At 40.3% G+C, this 16,836-nt stretch overlaps 1 protein-coding gene across 1 annotated transcript in view; it reads right to left on the reverse strand.

The window, feature by feature from the left end:
* Nucleotides 1–2,651: 2,651 nt before the first annotated feature.
* BACE2 (beta-secretase 2) overlaps nucleotides 2,652–16,836 on the reverse strand; it is a 46,314-nt gene continuing 32,129 nt past the window's right edge. Inside the window, exons 7-9 of the mRNA XM_035114869.2 lie at nucleotides 15,705–15,854; nucleotides 12,888–13,056; nucleotides 2,652–10,506 (exon numbers count right to left, since the gene is read on the reverse strand). Of these exons, the coding sequence (XP_034970760.1) occupies nucleotides 10,253–10,506; nucleotides 12,888–13,056; nucleotides 15,705–15,854 (573 nt within the window). The 3' untranslated portion in view covers nucleotides 2,652–10,252. The remainder of the gene's footprint in view (nucleotides 10,507–12,887; nucleotides 13,057–15,704; nucleotides 15,855–16,836) is intronic.

Here is a 16,836-nt window from a genome sequence, read left to right on the forward strand (position 1 = left end):
AGGATGAGAACAGAAATTGCATGGCGACGGCACGAAGGCAGCAGGAGGCCCCATTAGCTAAAGTGGTGCTTCAGGTTAAGAGCAGTTTCAGGTTAAGAATGGAATGAATTAAGTTCTTAACCAGAGGTACCACTGTAATAAGCAGCAGCAAGGATATAGCATACCACCAACAGGCAGCAAAATCGTTGCCACCCATCAAATGGCAAGGAGAAGAAATAAAATCCTTTAGGTGCCTCACAGGGCAGCGGGGGCCACAGCTGAAAAGGCCCTCTAGCTTATCCCCACACTCCATAGCTCCCTCTGAGGGGCAGCAGGAAGAGGTGAAGGTCTAAGGATAGGTTCATATCAATAGAGGTGCTATAAAATGTATTAACTCCTACCCCTAAACTAACAAAGAAAATTTATGAATTGGGGGGGGGCACACTTCCCATAATACACTTTCTGTATGTGATGGAGCAGGCTCAGGTCCTGCTTGTGTCCAGATGAGTCTTCAGTAATGCAACCTACATGCCTCTACAGACAGCATGGAAACTTTTTACACATCGACACCCAATGCCACGTGTTTCCTTATTTCATTGCTAAAGCCTCTCTCACCCCCATTCTGAGTTACCAATAAACTTTTTTCATATAAGCCTGTTGCCACTCATTTTACAACCTCTAAGGTTGCAACGTCAAGCTTACCGAAGAGAAGAGGAGGTGGTCCTATGGACAGTGTAATAGAAAATACAGGGTGCAAACTATTAACTAGATGTGTCCAATTTATTCTTTTAGTTGCAGGAGATATGTATGGCAGTGTGTCATTTTCGGCAGCTTAAACTTGCAATGGGGACTTCCAATTCATTTGGAAGATTGTATAAGAGTGCCACCTTGTGAATGATACAGTGCATTTTACTTTTAGATCAACTGAACTAATACAGACATCTTTAAATTTAGCAACTAGTGTGCTATCCAACCTTCCTGCAGCTGTTATGTGTGTGGGTGTTCCATATATTTAATGAATTGAATTGTTTTGTATGAATATCTTATTATAATGTATGTTTTTAAATATGCTGTAAGGTAAAGGTAAAGGGACCCCTGACCATTAGGTCCAGTCGTGACCAACTCTGGGGTTGCACGCTCATCTCACATTATTGGCCGAGGGAGCCGGCGTATAGCTTCCAGGTCATGTGGCCAGCATGACAAAGCCGCTTCTGGCAAACCAGAGCAGCACATGGAAACACCGTTTACCTTCCTGCCGGAGTGGTTCCTATTTATCTACTTGCACTTTGACGTGCTTTCGAACTGCTAGGTTGGCAGGAGATGGGACCAAGCAACGGGAGCTCACCCCGTCGCAGGGATTCGAACCACTGACCTTCTGATTGGCAAGCCCTTGGCTCTGTGGTTTAACCCACAGCGCCACCTGCTTCCCAGTAAGGAAGGTAGGAACCTTAAAAGCCCAGTTTCCAGGTCATGTGGCCAGCATGACTAAGCCCCTTCTGGCAAACCAGAGCAGCACACTGAAACGCCGTTTACCTTCCCGCTGTAGTGGTACCTATTTATCTACTTGCACTTTGACGTGCTTTCGAACTGCTAGGTTGGCAACGGGAGCTCACCCCGTCACAGGGATTCGAACCGGCAACCTTCTGATCAGCAAGCCCTAGGCTCAGTGGTTTAACCCACGGCGCCACCTGGGTCCCTTAAATATGCTGTAAGTCACTGCAATACTTCTGTTTAACATAAATAATAAACATCCAATTTTTTTTTAAAAAAAATGTTGCTTAAGACCAGAATTAAGGCTCTCTTGAATTTGTTCACGCACCACAAAGTTGTTTGTTTTTGTTTTTTTGAAAATTATGCTTTCTTATAACTTTCTTATGTACCTACACTTTTCCTTCATCTCTCAGGGCCATATCTAGATGGATCTCACATCATATTGGTCCTATACAGTATTGCCTTATGAAGCATTTGAGTCTTACAACATGACTTGAGTAAATTTTCCTGCAGGTTGATCGGTATTTGTTGCTAACATCAGTAGCTGGCAGAATGGGTTTAAACAGCAGAAATAAGTTTATTCCCCTTTTGATTTTTAATTGTACAAAAGATAGAAAATAATGTCTATGTTTATGATGCATAACATCCCCCCATTCTTTCCTTCCCCTGGGTGTGAAATCAAATCATAGCTAGTGTTTCTTGCTGCATTTTTCAGTCCAGCTTGTTGTATTCTTGAGCTATATACCGTATTTATATTTTGCCCTTGGGTCAAATTTGCCTTCATTTATACTTCATTTAATTCCTTTCTACAGCACTTTGTTAAGTGTCATATACTTCAGCAAGGCTAGCCCAGTGACCTATTCTATGCTTACTTTATAACTACAATTTGTTTTCAAATTGAATTTGTTTTCAAATTGGTACCAGTTCCAGGAGTTTCAGAATTCTTTCACTCATTATTAATTCTCTTTGCATCACTGCCTGTGACCTGTGCTCCTCCAAACACCTATCACCCAACGTGAAGGAAGAGATTCTCATTCCAAAGTCACTGCCTATTTCCATGTGCCTCCCTCCATTTCCTCACTATGCTGCCTACGTAATGGCATTATGAACACTGACGGCATGGTATAAACATCAAGAACATTAAGCGTGTACACGCGCACACACACACACAGACACACAGAAGAGGTTAAATTAAGTTTATTAATTTAAATCAGCAGGAAATATTTCCATGTACGGTACATCTGTGAACAGAAAAGCTTGGAAGTAAAAAATTTATGAACAGGTAAAAAATAATAATCTAGTAGTGACTGACAAGTTTTCTAGCATCTCATATTAAAAAGTGTTAGTAATGCAAGATTTGGGCCCGCTGTGGTTTATTATCAAACTACAGTGCCTAAATAAAAGTGTTTTAAGAGATGGAAAGACGAGACAATTCCTGCCTTCAGGCTCACAATCTAATAGACATGATACAAAAGGAATGGAGGAGGGAATGGGGAAGCCAGCAAGTTTCAAGCAGCAGTTCTTAAAATGACATCATCTCAGCAGGACCATCTGATCTGGACAGGCGGGGCTCCCTGTATTTGGCATGCATGCACAACCCAGTAGCCCTTAGCTAGTCTCCTGGTGGACATCAGAGGCCAGATTGTGCTTTCCTTCAACTCTGCATCTCCAGAGCAACAGATTTTAATTGGTCTGAAAGTTAGATGTGTATCAGGATTTTTTTTTTTTAAAAAGATACAGTGGTAGCCCAGTTTAAGAACAGTCCTGTTTATGAACGATTCAGTTTATGAACTCCACAAAACTGGAAGTAGTGTTCTGGTTTACAAACTTTACCCCGGTCTACAAATGGAAACCCAACGGTGGAAGGGTACTAGAGGTAGGAGGCTCATTAGGGAAAGCACGCCTCGGTTTAAGAACGGTTTCAGTTTAAGAACGGACTTACAGATTACGTTTGTAAACCGAGGTACCACCGTATTCAGTAAGCTAAGCAACTGTACCAACTTAAGACAGTTTTAGAAGCTCAGCTTGTATTACCAAAATATACAGTTCACACATTGTTGTTTAATCCTCTTTCCTAACATCTTAATGATTTGCTTGGTGCCTTTCAGTGGAGTCGCCTTCCTCTGCAATACTTTAGGAAGATTATTACTACAAGGCCATTGGTTTGTTGTTTGTTGTTAACTACAAAAAAAGCAAAACATACAGTGCAGTTCTCACCAGCAAACTAACACATTGCAGGATTATTTTGGTTTCAACAATGGGAGTGGCCGCTGGACCACATAACAGCGGGGAAGACTGTGTTCTGTGTTCCTGCCTGCTCAGTCTGATACTGTCCAGCTGCAGTCAATGCCAAGGCCCCTTCTCTCCCTTATTGTTCAAAACTAAAAAGCCCTTCACATGGAGGACTGTCCTCTATAAAGGAGGACACCAGGACACCCTTGTATCAAAACAAATAGGACACCTCCTTACAGTTTCAAAACTCTCAAACCGTGTGCTACATTTTTATGCTCAGGAGCTGCACAAACACACAAAAGTCCAGCGTGTCAGGATTAGTTTCTTTCCTTTTTACAGTAATTTCAATCATTTAACACCCCCACCCTGCACCGTCAGCAAAAGATTGATAATAATGCAAAGTCCTCAGATTACAAGGAAGATTTGCCCATGGATACGAGTCCATGGAAGACAGAAATACTGTAGTAACCAATTGCTTAAAGCACTTCCCCTATAACACACTACGTACTCAGGCCCAACATTTTCTTATTGGCAAAAGATATTAAGGCTGCTTACTACCGGTAGGTTATGAACACCTATAGTGTGCCTGTCTGAGGGTCTAATGCAGTGAGTGAAGCTTGCTTCTCTGAAACATACTTCAAATTGTATGTAATCATAAGAACGCGCTAACAGTACAATATTTAGATAAGTTTAAACCAGTTAATAGAATTGCAAATTCTATGGTTCCAATTTCATTCTTCTATAGGGAAGATGTACTTCAATACAACAATCCATTAATAACATATTTTACTAAAGATGAATGCAGTAAGCACTTAAAAGAATATTTGAAAGCTGTGAGGATTCTCCATTTTGAAGATACTGTTTTTTCATTGGAAAGCTTTAGTACAACAGCATGTCTCCTGAATGGCTCCATGAGACTCAAATACAATGTGTCATAATAGAAACTGAGATAATAATCCTTAACAAGAATAAGTATCTAAACATTTAAAGTTGGTAGCCACAAGAAGTTAATATTTTGTCGTGTGTGTGTATGAACAAATCAAGACATTTAGAGTAGCCTTCCCCAACCACCGAATGTTTTGGACTACAACCCCAAATGTCTCTCACCCACTGGCCATGCTGGTTGGAGTGGATGAGAGCTGCAGTCAAAACCATACAAAGTGCGCTATATTAGGGAAGGCTGATTTCAGTTTTAGAATCATTATGCACATATTTCATAATCCATCCATCCCAATTTTAGTAGGCAGATTATCTCCTGTAATCTTACATGGGTGGAATCCAGTGTTGAGTGAGTGGACTTCTGCTTGCCCAATAGGACGTCCCCTTCCCCTTCAGAATATGGCTGAAAATAAATGCAAATGCTTTACACATCCCCTGACAATGTACTAACACTGTGGTTTTGAGGAAAAATATAGTCAGACTTGTTAAAATTCGCTTTTCAAAGCAACCAAAAGCTTTGTATGTTGTAGTTGTGTACAATGGCTTCTGTGAAATGTAAAGCACCCCTTTCAGAAGATGGAATTAATCCACCCGTTCCTAAATATGAAGAAGGGGGAAAAGCTTATCAGGAAAAAAGGTTGTGGAACAGAACTAGCCCAAGTTGAATTTCAAGTAGGTCCCAGAGAGGTAGGAGACTCAAGATAACATTTTAGGCAGTCTTGACAGACATCAAGGAACAAACTTTTAAAAAATAAATAAGTAAAAATGCGATTAAGCCTCTGGCATGGCTCAACACTGCAGAATATCATAGATGCTTTACATTATCTAAAATTACCAACATCACAACTTCTTTCTAGAGTAGTTACCACATTAAATAAGGAGGTTAAACCTCTTGGCTGTCAGGAACTGCTGGAATCTCCAGGTAGCTGCCTCATGTGGTAAATCATTGAACTGCAGCTAGCAGCCTCCTCAGTGAAGAAGCTTGTGGCTTGACTCCACCCACCAAGGCTGGTCAGTGGGTCCAGAGTATAAAAGGTGGACCCTTCCTTGCACTACAAGGCATTTCTAAGCCATGGTGTGTGCCTGTCCTCTGGCCCCAACTTGTTCATCAGTTGCTACTCCAAGCTTGTTCTTGTTCCTCAATCCTGCCTTGCTTATCAGTTCTGACAACTGGTCCATCTCATGGCTCTTGATTCTTGGCTCCTAAATCATCTCAAGAGTGCTGTCAGTTGCTCAGCACCAACTTTGACATATATTACATATATTTTACTTATTCTACCTTGGCACAAGTTTCTAATACTACCAGAATCCATCATGCAAAATTCTAACATATGGAAGTGGGTCCCTTGGATGATCTTTCAAGATAATGCCTTGTCAAACCTTGAATATGGGAACAATCCAAACAATTAATAGAGCAGCAGAAAAATGATCTAGCTTACAATACATGCAGGTTCCAATATGCCTTCATTCCAGTAAGAAAACCATCTTGAGATGCAGCAGGATTACTATTAACTGCTATTAGCACCTATTGCAGAAGTATAGTAACAAAATGTTTTGCACTGAGGTTCAGTTCACTGAGCACTGTATATTATAGAAAACACATGCTTACTTTTTCCTGCATTCTATCTATTCTCTTTCCCAGTAAAGCCATTAAGGCAGGCATTCCCAAACTTCGGCCCTCCAGATGTTTTGGACTACAATTCCCATCTTCCCCGACCACTGGTCCTGTTAGCTAGGGGTCATGGGAGTTGTAGGCCAAAACATCTGGAAGGCTGCAGTTTGGGGATGCCTGCATTAAGGTGATCCAAGAAGTCAAACAGAGAGTTTCTTCCAATAGCATTCTCAGCAGTCTCACGAGATACAGCTGTTGCTGAACAAAAACATTTCAGAATGGAGGTGGCAGAAAACTGATATCTGAACGCTCCCCATAGCAAAACACTTAACTTTTTTTTTTCCAATACACTTGTCCGGAAGTAGGTTCTAATCTTGCCTAATACAGTCATATGTCGGTTTAAGTACGCTTCGGTTTGAGTACTTTCAGTTTAAGTACTCCGCAGACCCGTCAGGAACGGATTAATCCACTTTCCATTACTTTCGATGGGAAAGTTCGCTTCAGGTTAAGTACAGACTTCCAGAACCAATTGTGTACTTAAACCGAGGTACCACTGTATGCTAATGTGGAAACTGTAGTGTTTTTTAAAGCTAGCAAACCAAGCCACATGACCACATATTTTTGCTGCCCCTTAGAGATACTGGCCAGCTGCAGATACTTCACGTGAGTATGCTGATCATGCACACTGATACAACCTTGTGCTTCAGTCTGAAGCCTGTATTTCCACTAATATATCTTTATTTTAAAAGTCAGGGAACAAAATTAAATTTTACGGCAAATTAGGAGTAATGTTTAGAGCAGGATGTAGCAGCTGAAGGTCAAGAACGGCAGTCTGGTGGAAAGCACGTTACCCATTTTTAAAACAATGTATATTATTGGGCAATTTCTCTCTCTCCCCCCCCCCCCGTCCCAATCATTCTTCTTGTTTTAATTTAGTTACAAGCTTCTTTAAAGAATTTTCACAACAGAAAAATGCAAGGGGGGGGGGTTGCGTGCAAAGCTGAGAGGTGCAACGTATTTCACAGTGCATTTTCTTAATGTGTTTCACGTTAAAAATTGAACCTTGTCAGTGCAACAGAACAATAAACTACTAGAATATCTTCCACTGGTAATTTATTACATTTTATTATTGCTTATGCTTTTTTCAAGTATTTATATTTACAGTGTCCTAATTACCAATTCAAAATGAAATCAAGAGTATTTAATAGGCACTGAAGTGAAATACTGCCAAGTGAAAATCTCCAGGTAAATTTGTCATTAAAAAGAAAACTTATAATGATGCTCAGATAATCTGCCAGCATGTTCCCCTGCTTCAGTATCAGCAAAGGCTTCAAGGGTTTTAGGTATTCTTCACACAGACAATAGCTGACAGCTTGCCATGTGATGAAGAGATTCTATACACATGTGCACACACACAACCAGTGTGTGTGAGAGTGTGTGACTTCAAAGAAAAAAGGGCTTGCTTTTGAATGTTACTTATGATCCATAAAAATCAAATCGGAAGCAGGGGAGCAGAATAATTTACTTCCCTCTAAACAGAGAGTCCCATGGACTGCAAGAAGATCAAACCTATCCATTCTTAAGGAAATCAGCCCTGAGTGCTCCCTGGAAGGACAGATCGTGAAGCTGAGGCTCCAATACTTTGGCCACCTCATGAGAAGAGAAGAATCCTTGGAAAAGACCTTGATGCTGGGAAAGATGGAGGGCACAAGGAGAAGGGGACGACAGAGGACAAGATGGTTGGACAGTGTTCTCGAAGCTACGAACATGAGTTTGACCAAACTGCGGGAGGCAGTGCAAGACAGGAGTGCCTGGCGTGCTATGGTCCATGGGGTCACGAAGAGTCGGACACGACTAAACGACTAAACAACAACAACAACAAACAGAAAACTAGTTTTCTCTGACACGTGCCTTTCTGGTTTAAGAATAAAAGGCAAAACTGTATGATGGATTGGGTTTCAGAATGGCTTAACAGCTGTGTATGATCAACATTTTGAGCCATAATTTTCCCCACTTTGTAGAAAAGTCCCATCGTACCTGATATCCAGATCCATCATAGGACAAACTATGGAAGGTAAAGAGTCTCGTCCAATTGTATTTAGGGAACAGTATGAACATGAAATGGAAACCTTTGCAAAGCACAGTTTCTGACTTGGCATCACTGGTGGAACAGTTTTATTGCCTGTGCACTAAAGCACTATAAGCTTGTATGAAAAGCATCCATGAGGGTATTGAAATGTGATGTGTAATGGAACCAGAACCATGGAAAATGTGAAGAGGAAAGCATACAAGCCACCAGTCTATATGGCAAGAGCTGCTATTTTCCACATCCTTGCTTGGACATCAAAAATCCCATGTGAGTGATCAACCAAGCACATGGAAGAATTTTAATAAGAGTGTGATAATCACTGGGATGAGGGAGAAGAGACTGTGCTGTCTTTATCATAATTAAAGCGTTTCCTAGCTTCTGCAGCACTGGATCATTAAGTACAGAGGAAATTGAAAATCAAATAGTAGAAACACTTTACTAATTTAATAAATTTCAAGTTTGACTCTCAACTAGAAACCTATGCAAAACCCATGAGTTTTGTTTTCAGTGCTTTCAGACAGATTCCTCCCTCTCTAAAAGTCTCAAGACTTGAGTATGGATACAGCCTATTCATACAAGTATTTCAGCCTGCAGAAGCCTTTGGGGTGGGGAAAAACTGTCCTAAATGGGTTGTAAGAATGCTGCTGCTACATACTGATTTCAACACAGTCTGTCTTTAAGCATGTACAGATACATGGGCATAAGTTGGCATGGCCGTAGATATTTCTGCACATAAGGCCCTAGAGCCTTACTCTTGCCATAGATATTAAAATGTTCATATTCATCACCTGGCCCACCTCCTAGCTCACTGTTCATTCATGAAAAAAACACCCCTTTGCCTTTCGCAGCTGTGGCCACACCCAAATGGACCACTTTTCAACTGAAGTTTCACCTTACATTGCATTGTTTTCATTTCAATTGCTAGGCATTAGAGAAATAACCAAAAGGTGTAAAGAGAGGCACTTGCCCCTACAGCCCATCTGCTTTGCAGGATGCATGTACAAAGGCTTGAAGCTATGCATGGATTCAGAACACAGGATGCTAATATAGGTGGCAAAGTCAAATATTTTCAAATGCCATTAAGTGGAAAAAAATCTTGAAAGGACAGCTTAAAGAAAATTGAGTAGTTGTGTTGTATTCCCGTGAAATGAATCTTTTTCTATATCAAGAACAGGTCTACTTGCATCATACTTATGAATGGCATCCTTGTATATTCGGAGGTAGTCTTGTTTTATACTAAGGCTGCACAATAGGTTTTGGTTTCAATGTTTTTCCCTACTTCAATTCTCCTGAGAGTTACAAAGAGAGATCCATTGAAAGTGACAGATCCTCTCCTTGGTTTGAAGGGGTGGGGAAAATATATTAAATCTGTATTGCTAACCTCCTTTTCCACTGCCCACTGATGTAGGTTCACAATCAACCAACTGATTTTTTTAAAAAAATTATTTTAAAATTGGGATAGGAAGAAAAACAGACATAAATAAAGCCTTTGGTTCATCATTATGATTTGACAGCCAAAGTTTGAATAATGGCTTACCAAACACATGCAAACATTTTTTGTTTTTTTCATAGAGTGGAGTGGGGATGGGACTAGAGAAGCCAATCTTTTTTGAACTATGGAATAAGTATTTAGCATTTTTTTAAATTTACTTATTGGCTCAGCTGCATGATTGTCAACTAGAAAAGCAGAGTAGCACTTGGAGTGATTATATATGTATTTGGTTCAAAAAAATTGTTAGAAAAAAAGCTTAAAAATTATGAGGCAGCAGAATTGGAGAACATCTTCTGGTGAAACATGTGCTTAAGTTTGCAAGGAGTGAAGCCTGGACTTCCAAACCTTTGGTTGGAACAGCCTGTCCATAGTACTGCTAAGCAAAATGCAAGTATTCCTTGAGCTTAGACTGAATTCTTCATTTCCATCGATGCCGTACTAAGGACGATTCATCATTTACAATGCCATTGTCAGAATAATGACGACGACACCGAGCAGGCAGGAGCAGTAAGACAATGAGCACCAGAAGGACAAGTCCGCAGAAGCTCATCAGTGCATAGGACACAATCCACAACAACGGTTCATGGAAGGATATTGTGGACACACAGGTGCTTGCTACATCCGTAGTTTCAAAAGGACCGTCAATCCCAGATACTGGAGAACCTCCAACTTCTAAAAGAGCACACAGGAATGAGAGAGACACAAATATTTAAAAGGTTTACATATTTTAACTGTTATATGCATATACGGTAAATATTTAGGGCTGAGTACACTAAACCAACAACAACAACTTCAAACCATGGCTATGCTTGGATGATCATCTGTCTGCTTAATAAGCAAATACGTGAAAAGCTGTGTGAAAAGCCACTCACCCCTTCCTTTGTGAGGTGAAGTTTCAGTTTGCTATTGTTTTTCTGTTAGTTTTTTGGTTCATATGTATCAATATTAAGCCAATTAAAAGCCATTTAAGATTCTGGATGGTTTGGGGATAAACCAAAAACCATCATTTCCCAGTTCAGGGAACTACAGTTCAGACTTCATGGGTTGTTTTCTGCATCATGGGATGTAGCTGAGTATAGGTGCATGAAGCTCATTCACATCTCATTTTATTAAGCCAAGCTATTGCTGTTTTGAGACAATCACAGTTTCCAGTTTGGCTTGTTTCAACAAACCATAGTTAAGAATAAGCACAGCTTAATGTTCAAATGCAATGCTAGAGTTTAGTTAATCTAAAGTGGAATTCGAAGCTTCTGATCTTCTTGTGGTTGTGCCAGAGGCCATTGTAGGCAGGCGTGTGTAACCCCAACACTATCTGCAGCTAATTTTCGTAACACTAAACCATGGTTTAATATGGAGAGAGTAACCCAAACCTGCCCTTGTACTGGGCTGTAGGCTTGTTTTTAATTGACCAGAGGTGTTCCTCCACTTAGCTTGCCCAGTTGAGCAAGCCTCCCAGCAACCACCCACAAGTGTTGATGGTACTCCTATCAGCAGAAATCCCCATGATGGGACATTCCAAGGATGGGCAAGGTGTGGGGAAAAGCCAACCTGGGATCTGCTGGACCCAATCACTGTGCCATTCTGAACTGAACCAGATCACTGTGGCCAGCCTGGAGCCGATGCAGGGATCAGACCCCCAACCCCGGATCTTCCACAGCTGCTGTTATGAGCAGCCAATCCATGGACTCTGCTGCTGCTCCGCAAAGCCCCGTGAGTAGGTAGGTTTAGGACTGCATATAGTGATAACACTTAAAGTTCTCCATTAAATATAAGCTAAAGGAAGTGTGCATATTTAAGAACAACCAGATAAATATAGAAACAAAATCCAGCTACACATTAAATTAAGCTTTTCACTGTAGTTTATTTCCCATTTGGTCATACTACTCCCACATGAAAGTCACACGGAATACAAAATAAATGTATTTCATCTTAAAATAAAGTCAAAGTGAACATTCTGTTCTCCTTCTACAAAAGGAATGATTTCAGGTCCCTGTTAACTCTCCTGTTCTTGTACATCAAAAGATTCATATTCTATCTATTGGTTTTCTACTCACCCGACCTCTCCCCTACCTAATAATTTATCTGAAATGGGAAGATATTTATCTGAAATGGGAAGATATTACAGACAGTTTAAGAATATCAAGTAATCTTATTACAGTTGCAATAAGAGTATTAATAAAACTCTATATTCAAGTACATCCAACATACATTTTGGCTTTTCATTTCCAAAAAAAGCATGTTATTTCAAAAGGGCAATCACATTGATTCATGTTACAGGTAGGTAGATGTGTTGGTCTGCCGTAGTCGAAACAAAATTAAAAAATTCCTTCCAGTAGCACCTTAGAGACCAACTAAGTTTGTCATTGGTATGAGCTTTTGTGTGGTATCTGAAGAAGTGTGCATGCACACAAAAGCTCATACCAATTACAAACTTTCCAGAACAAGCTTGTACTAATCTGAGACCATCATGCACGTGTGTATGATTCAGGTTCAGGTATAACCAAGAGGCCTAAGCTGGAATTCAAATAATTATTTTGGGGCTGAAGCCCAACAGGATTCCCAATCCCTTCTAAACAAGAAAGCTCCCTGCATAATGCTGAATTGCATTTGACATTTCCCTCAGTTTGTAAAGTAATTTTTAACAAGGAATAGGAATTGAAGAAATGTGAGTCCATAGTTCCCTTGGGCACATGGAACTAGTTGCGTGGTTCTTCTGATACCAGCCCAGCTCACTTCTGACGCTCCTTGGTGGCTTTGGGCAAATAATCTGTATGCCTATCCTACTTTACAAGATTGTTGTGAAGATTAAAACTGCAACACACACACACAGCGCTAAAGAATAATTTGCAGATTTGCAAATAGTGTTTGAAGTATTTGGACAAGGTTCTTTTATGTGATTTTTTAAAAGCAGATTGTTAAGCTTATATTGTGAACCACCCTGAGATCTTTTGATGAAGGGTGGTACATAAATCCAATTAATAAAAATAAAAATAAAAGACTTCAGATGCTACCTTAAATTGTTAAGTATATGCTATTCAGAAGTGGTCTCTTACCAGCACAAGTACTTAATGCAAAGCCCACTCTCTTTTGAGTTCTGTCAAAGATGACATAGAATCCTTCCATCACTGTCGCACCAATGACCAGGGCATTGGTAGAAGAGGAGATGCCAAAACGATAACAGCGTAAATTCTGACTAGTCTCAAAAGCAGGCTGAATATAAAGCTGTTTATTTGGAAAGAAAAAGGACAATTAAGGAGCAGCAATATACCTAAATTTAGAAGATTAGCAGATAAGATCTGAACATGCAACCAAATTACAAAGGATGGTAGAATGACTCCATTAACTATAGAAATGCCGGGTTTTAAGTTGTCAAGAACTCAAAGTGTATAAACCCTACTTACTTTTCACACAGAAATTTGCATACTTCTTTCCACCATTCCTTACCATATACAATTGACTTCAGCTAGGGGTGTGTGTGTGTATGTGCGTGAGCGCACTCATGACAGCCTCTTGTGCCCCCCCTTCTCCAACAGCCCTGCAGTATTGCCAGTTAGGTATTACTATTCAGTAGCTGCCGCTGCCGCTACCACCACCACCACTACCACCATCTTTTGGTAACCTATAGCACCACAAACAGGAGTGAAAACTGGAGATATCCAATTAATGGTTAAATCCTGGACCAGCACAACTCACTTCTCCAGCCAATTCCTTGCAGGTTTGCTCAGAGTGTAAAGCTAGCTCCCCCCAGTCCTCCCCCAGAATAGGGCAAGTTCCTGGCTTTACCAACTCTGGTCTTAAGACTTCCAATAGTGTGAAATCCAAAGTGATCTAGGCAAGTGGAGATTCCTAAATCCTGAGGGTGGCCGTCATACACTTGACTCCACTAGTCCAAATTGTGAAACTTCGTTAAGAATAAATAAGGAAGAAGGCAATAAGGTTCAATGGAAATATTAAAAGCAAAAAAGAGCCCAATCACTCCAAAAATGGACAATGTTTGTCCTAATTACTAACAGCACAATTATCTCAGTCTACCTATAAGTGGACAGGAAGGATGGTCAACTTTCTGGTGGTGTGGAAGATCTTGCCTGGATTCCTGATGGTTAGAGAGACCAAAGTGGCAAGAGCAGCTAAACCTTTAAAAGATCTGTCCCCTCACCTTGGAGGGAGTGACCTTGTGATCAATGAGAGCCAGAGTCAATTCTTCTGAAGTATGTCATATGTCCCAGGTAGGCATTTTAAGCACCCTTTTGCATTTGGGACATACATGACAACCTGGCTTAGAGAAATGGTGGAGCCAGGATAACAGGGTCCTGTGTAACAAGCTTGCATTCCACAAATCAACGGCAACAAAGTTACTGAAATAAGAAAAACAACTGCAATTTTGTGTAGGATATACTCCAAATTAAAACTGATCCAGACTCTACCTAGCAATGTGCATGTATTTCCCTAAAATACTGTTAACAATATATGGAAATAAATTAGGCTTCAGAATGCACAATGCCATCAAGGCAAAAACAGGTCCCTATGTTACTTGGCTGCTCATTAAAAGTTTAAGTCTGGAATTACAACTGGAGGCCATTTCAAAGTCACATTTGCTTCATTAAAGCTGCTTGAAAGTATGGGCAAGGAAACACTTAAGCTTACAGAAATATTTCAAGATAATCAGATTTACATGAATAATTTCTGGACTCTCGTCAATCGGCTTCACAATCTTTGCATACTCAGATGATAAAGATCATAATAGCTTCATAAAATACCACTTCATTAATGCTCTTGGTTTTTTTTTGGGGGGGGAGAAGGAATTTTAGTACTTCCTCCCCCTGTGAAAAGAATTAACTACAGTTAGTCTAAAAGCAGATTTTCTTATAAATTGGCTAAGACTAGTTGGACCCCATTGTGTCATTTCCATGAACCAAGGGGATAGTTCAAACATCATGACCACCCCCCACCCCCGTGTAGACACTCCAGGAGTATAAGTGTCTGCTGTCAGGATCCTAGGCAGATTGAATTTATTCAGGGGTGCTCCACCTGAGCAATGACTGAAAAGACTTCTATAATGGTCTATAACACCAGCATGGTGCAAAAAGACTGTCCATGAAAATCTACTGGCAGCAAGTCTGGCAAGAGACTTGCACATTTCCATAGAATTATTATGTGTGAACCAGCCACCATTTTCCTGAAAATATAGAATCACAGAATAGGAACAGGCCTATTGATTACAATCCAGATTAACAAAAGGTCCCCATTCTTGGATTTAAAACATTTTGATATGTAATGGATGTGCATGGTTCACTATATTGTCATAGCTGATTAAAGGACTCACATGCTCCCTTAGTTATGGACTCCATGGCAGAGTCAGCAAATGTGCAGAATGGGAGGGGGTTGTGCATATTCAATACAATATCTGTATGGAATTTATGCTTCTTTGAACTGTACCCTTGTACAGTCAGCCATATCTGGGCGACTGCAAACTCTGATTTTCTATGTTGATGTTGAAATAACTGCATATGGATGGGGGCTTGGCATATTGACATAATCCTGTCCTCCCATTCCAACTGGCTGGATATGCTAGCTTACTACAGCTATGCCATGTGAAGAGAGTTATTGTGTTGCCACTGAAAAGATCTCTACAGAACGATAAGCAAGCACCGGACCATTAGTGATGAGGAGACCAGCAAGATTCCACCAATGGGCAGCCAACCTTCTGAGTTAGTGTGGGAAAGAATAGCAGCACTATAAATCCTTCCTGTTTTTAAAAAGGCAGTATATACAAATGCCAAAATCTTCAATGAAGTACTCATTAAGTGCCGTACGATCAATGAAATTATTGCTTCTCTTGACAAACACTACAATATAGGGTTTGTTCAGACCTGTGGAAAGATAGTGATCCTGAATGATCTGCTGGAATTTTCATCTCTCAGATAGATAGATATCTCTGGAAAGAAGGTCCAAGGCTGTTCAGATTTAGCCCAGCAAGCAAGCTGTACACCACTCCAAAATCCAGATGAGAATTCTTGAATCTATACAGAAAATGGAGGGGGTGGGGACATTAGGCTGAATTAATGAGATCCTGGTTTTTTTGTCACCTATGAACAGGCACAGTCTTGAGGAGAAGCATTAGCAAAATTCCTGGGGGAAAAGCAGCTGGGAGCATGTGATCCTGGTTTCAAAGGGCAATGGCAAATCACGTTGGAAGTGGGGAAATTATGCAAGCGATATAATAACTAAGAAGAGTCCATTGTATCATGACCTCTGAACAATAACTAGCCTTGATTCTGTTCCCTACCTTGCTGATTAAAGCCTCAAGCTTTTGAAGATCAAAAGGCCTTTCTGCTAAAAAAGACATCTGTCCATTTATTTTACTGGATTGATAATTAACCCTGTCAGCCCTTTCTTTCATTTCACCTCTACTGAGTTAGCATCAGATTGAACTTTGGAGTTCCTTACACACTTACCTGGGAGAAAGCTTTCAAAAGAACTGAGTAGACATGTGTTAGCATGAACTATATATTTCAAGTGCAATAAGAACATATTCAAGAAAAAAATATGCAGTATAATAACATAAATCTATATAACAACCCATGCAAGTCAAGCTAACTTTCTTTCCCACATTTACAATTTTTGAGAGGCACAAAATACACCAATGCAAATATACAAATACAGGATAGGACAAATACACTTCCTTAAGCTGAGTCCTTTGTGCTCAGTGTTTGCTTTCTGACGCAGCTGAAGCTCTTATCACCTTGTCATTAGCAAACATTCCCACCAAAACAAATATGGTTTGAGTGAAGAAGAAAAGGTCAACTCCACAGTCCTATTGTTGAGCGTGTACATTGATACTGAGCACTTTATTAACAAACTGTCAGACATTTCAGACAAAAAAAGATATGCTTGCACAAAACTACCACCCTATTCTCATACAAGGGATGGCTGTCTTCAGCTGCTCCCTTCCCAAAACACAATTGCTAAGCTGCTACCATTGGCTGCTTCAACTCTATTCAC

The sequence above is a fragment of the Zootoca vivipara genome, chromosome 4 (genome assembly GCF_963506605.1).
Source record: "Zootoca vivipara chromosome 4, rZooViv1.1, whole genome shotgun sequence".
Lineage (NCBI taxonomy): Eukaryota > Metazoa > Chordata > Lepidosauria > Squamata > Lacertidae > Zootoca > Zootoca vivipara.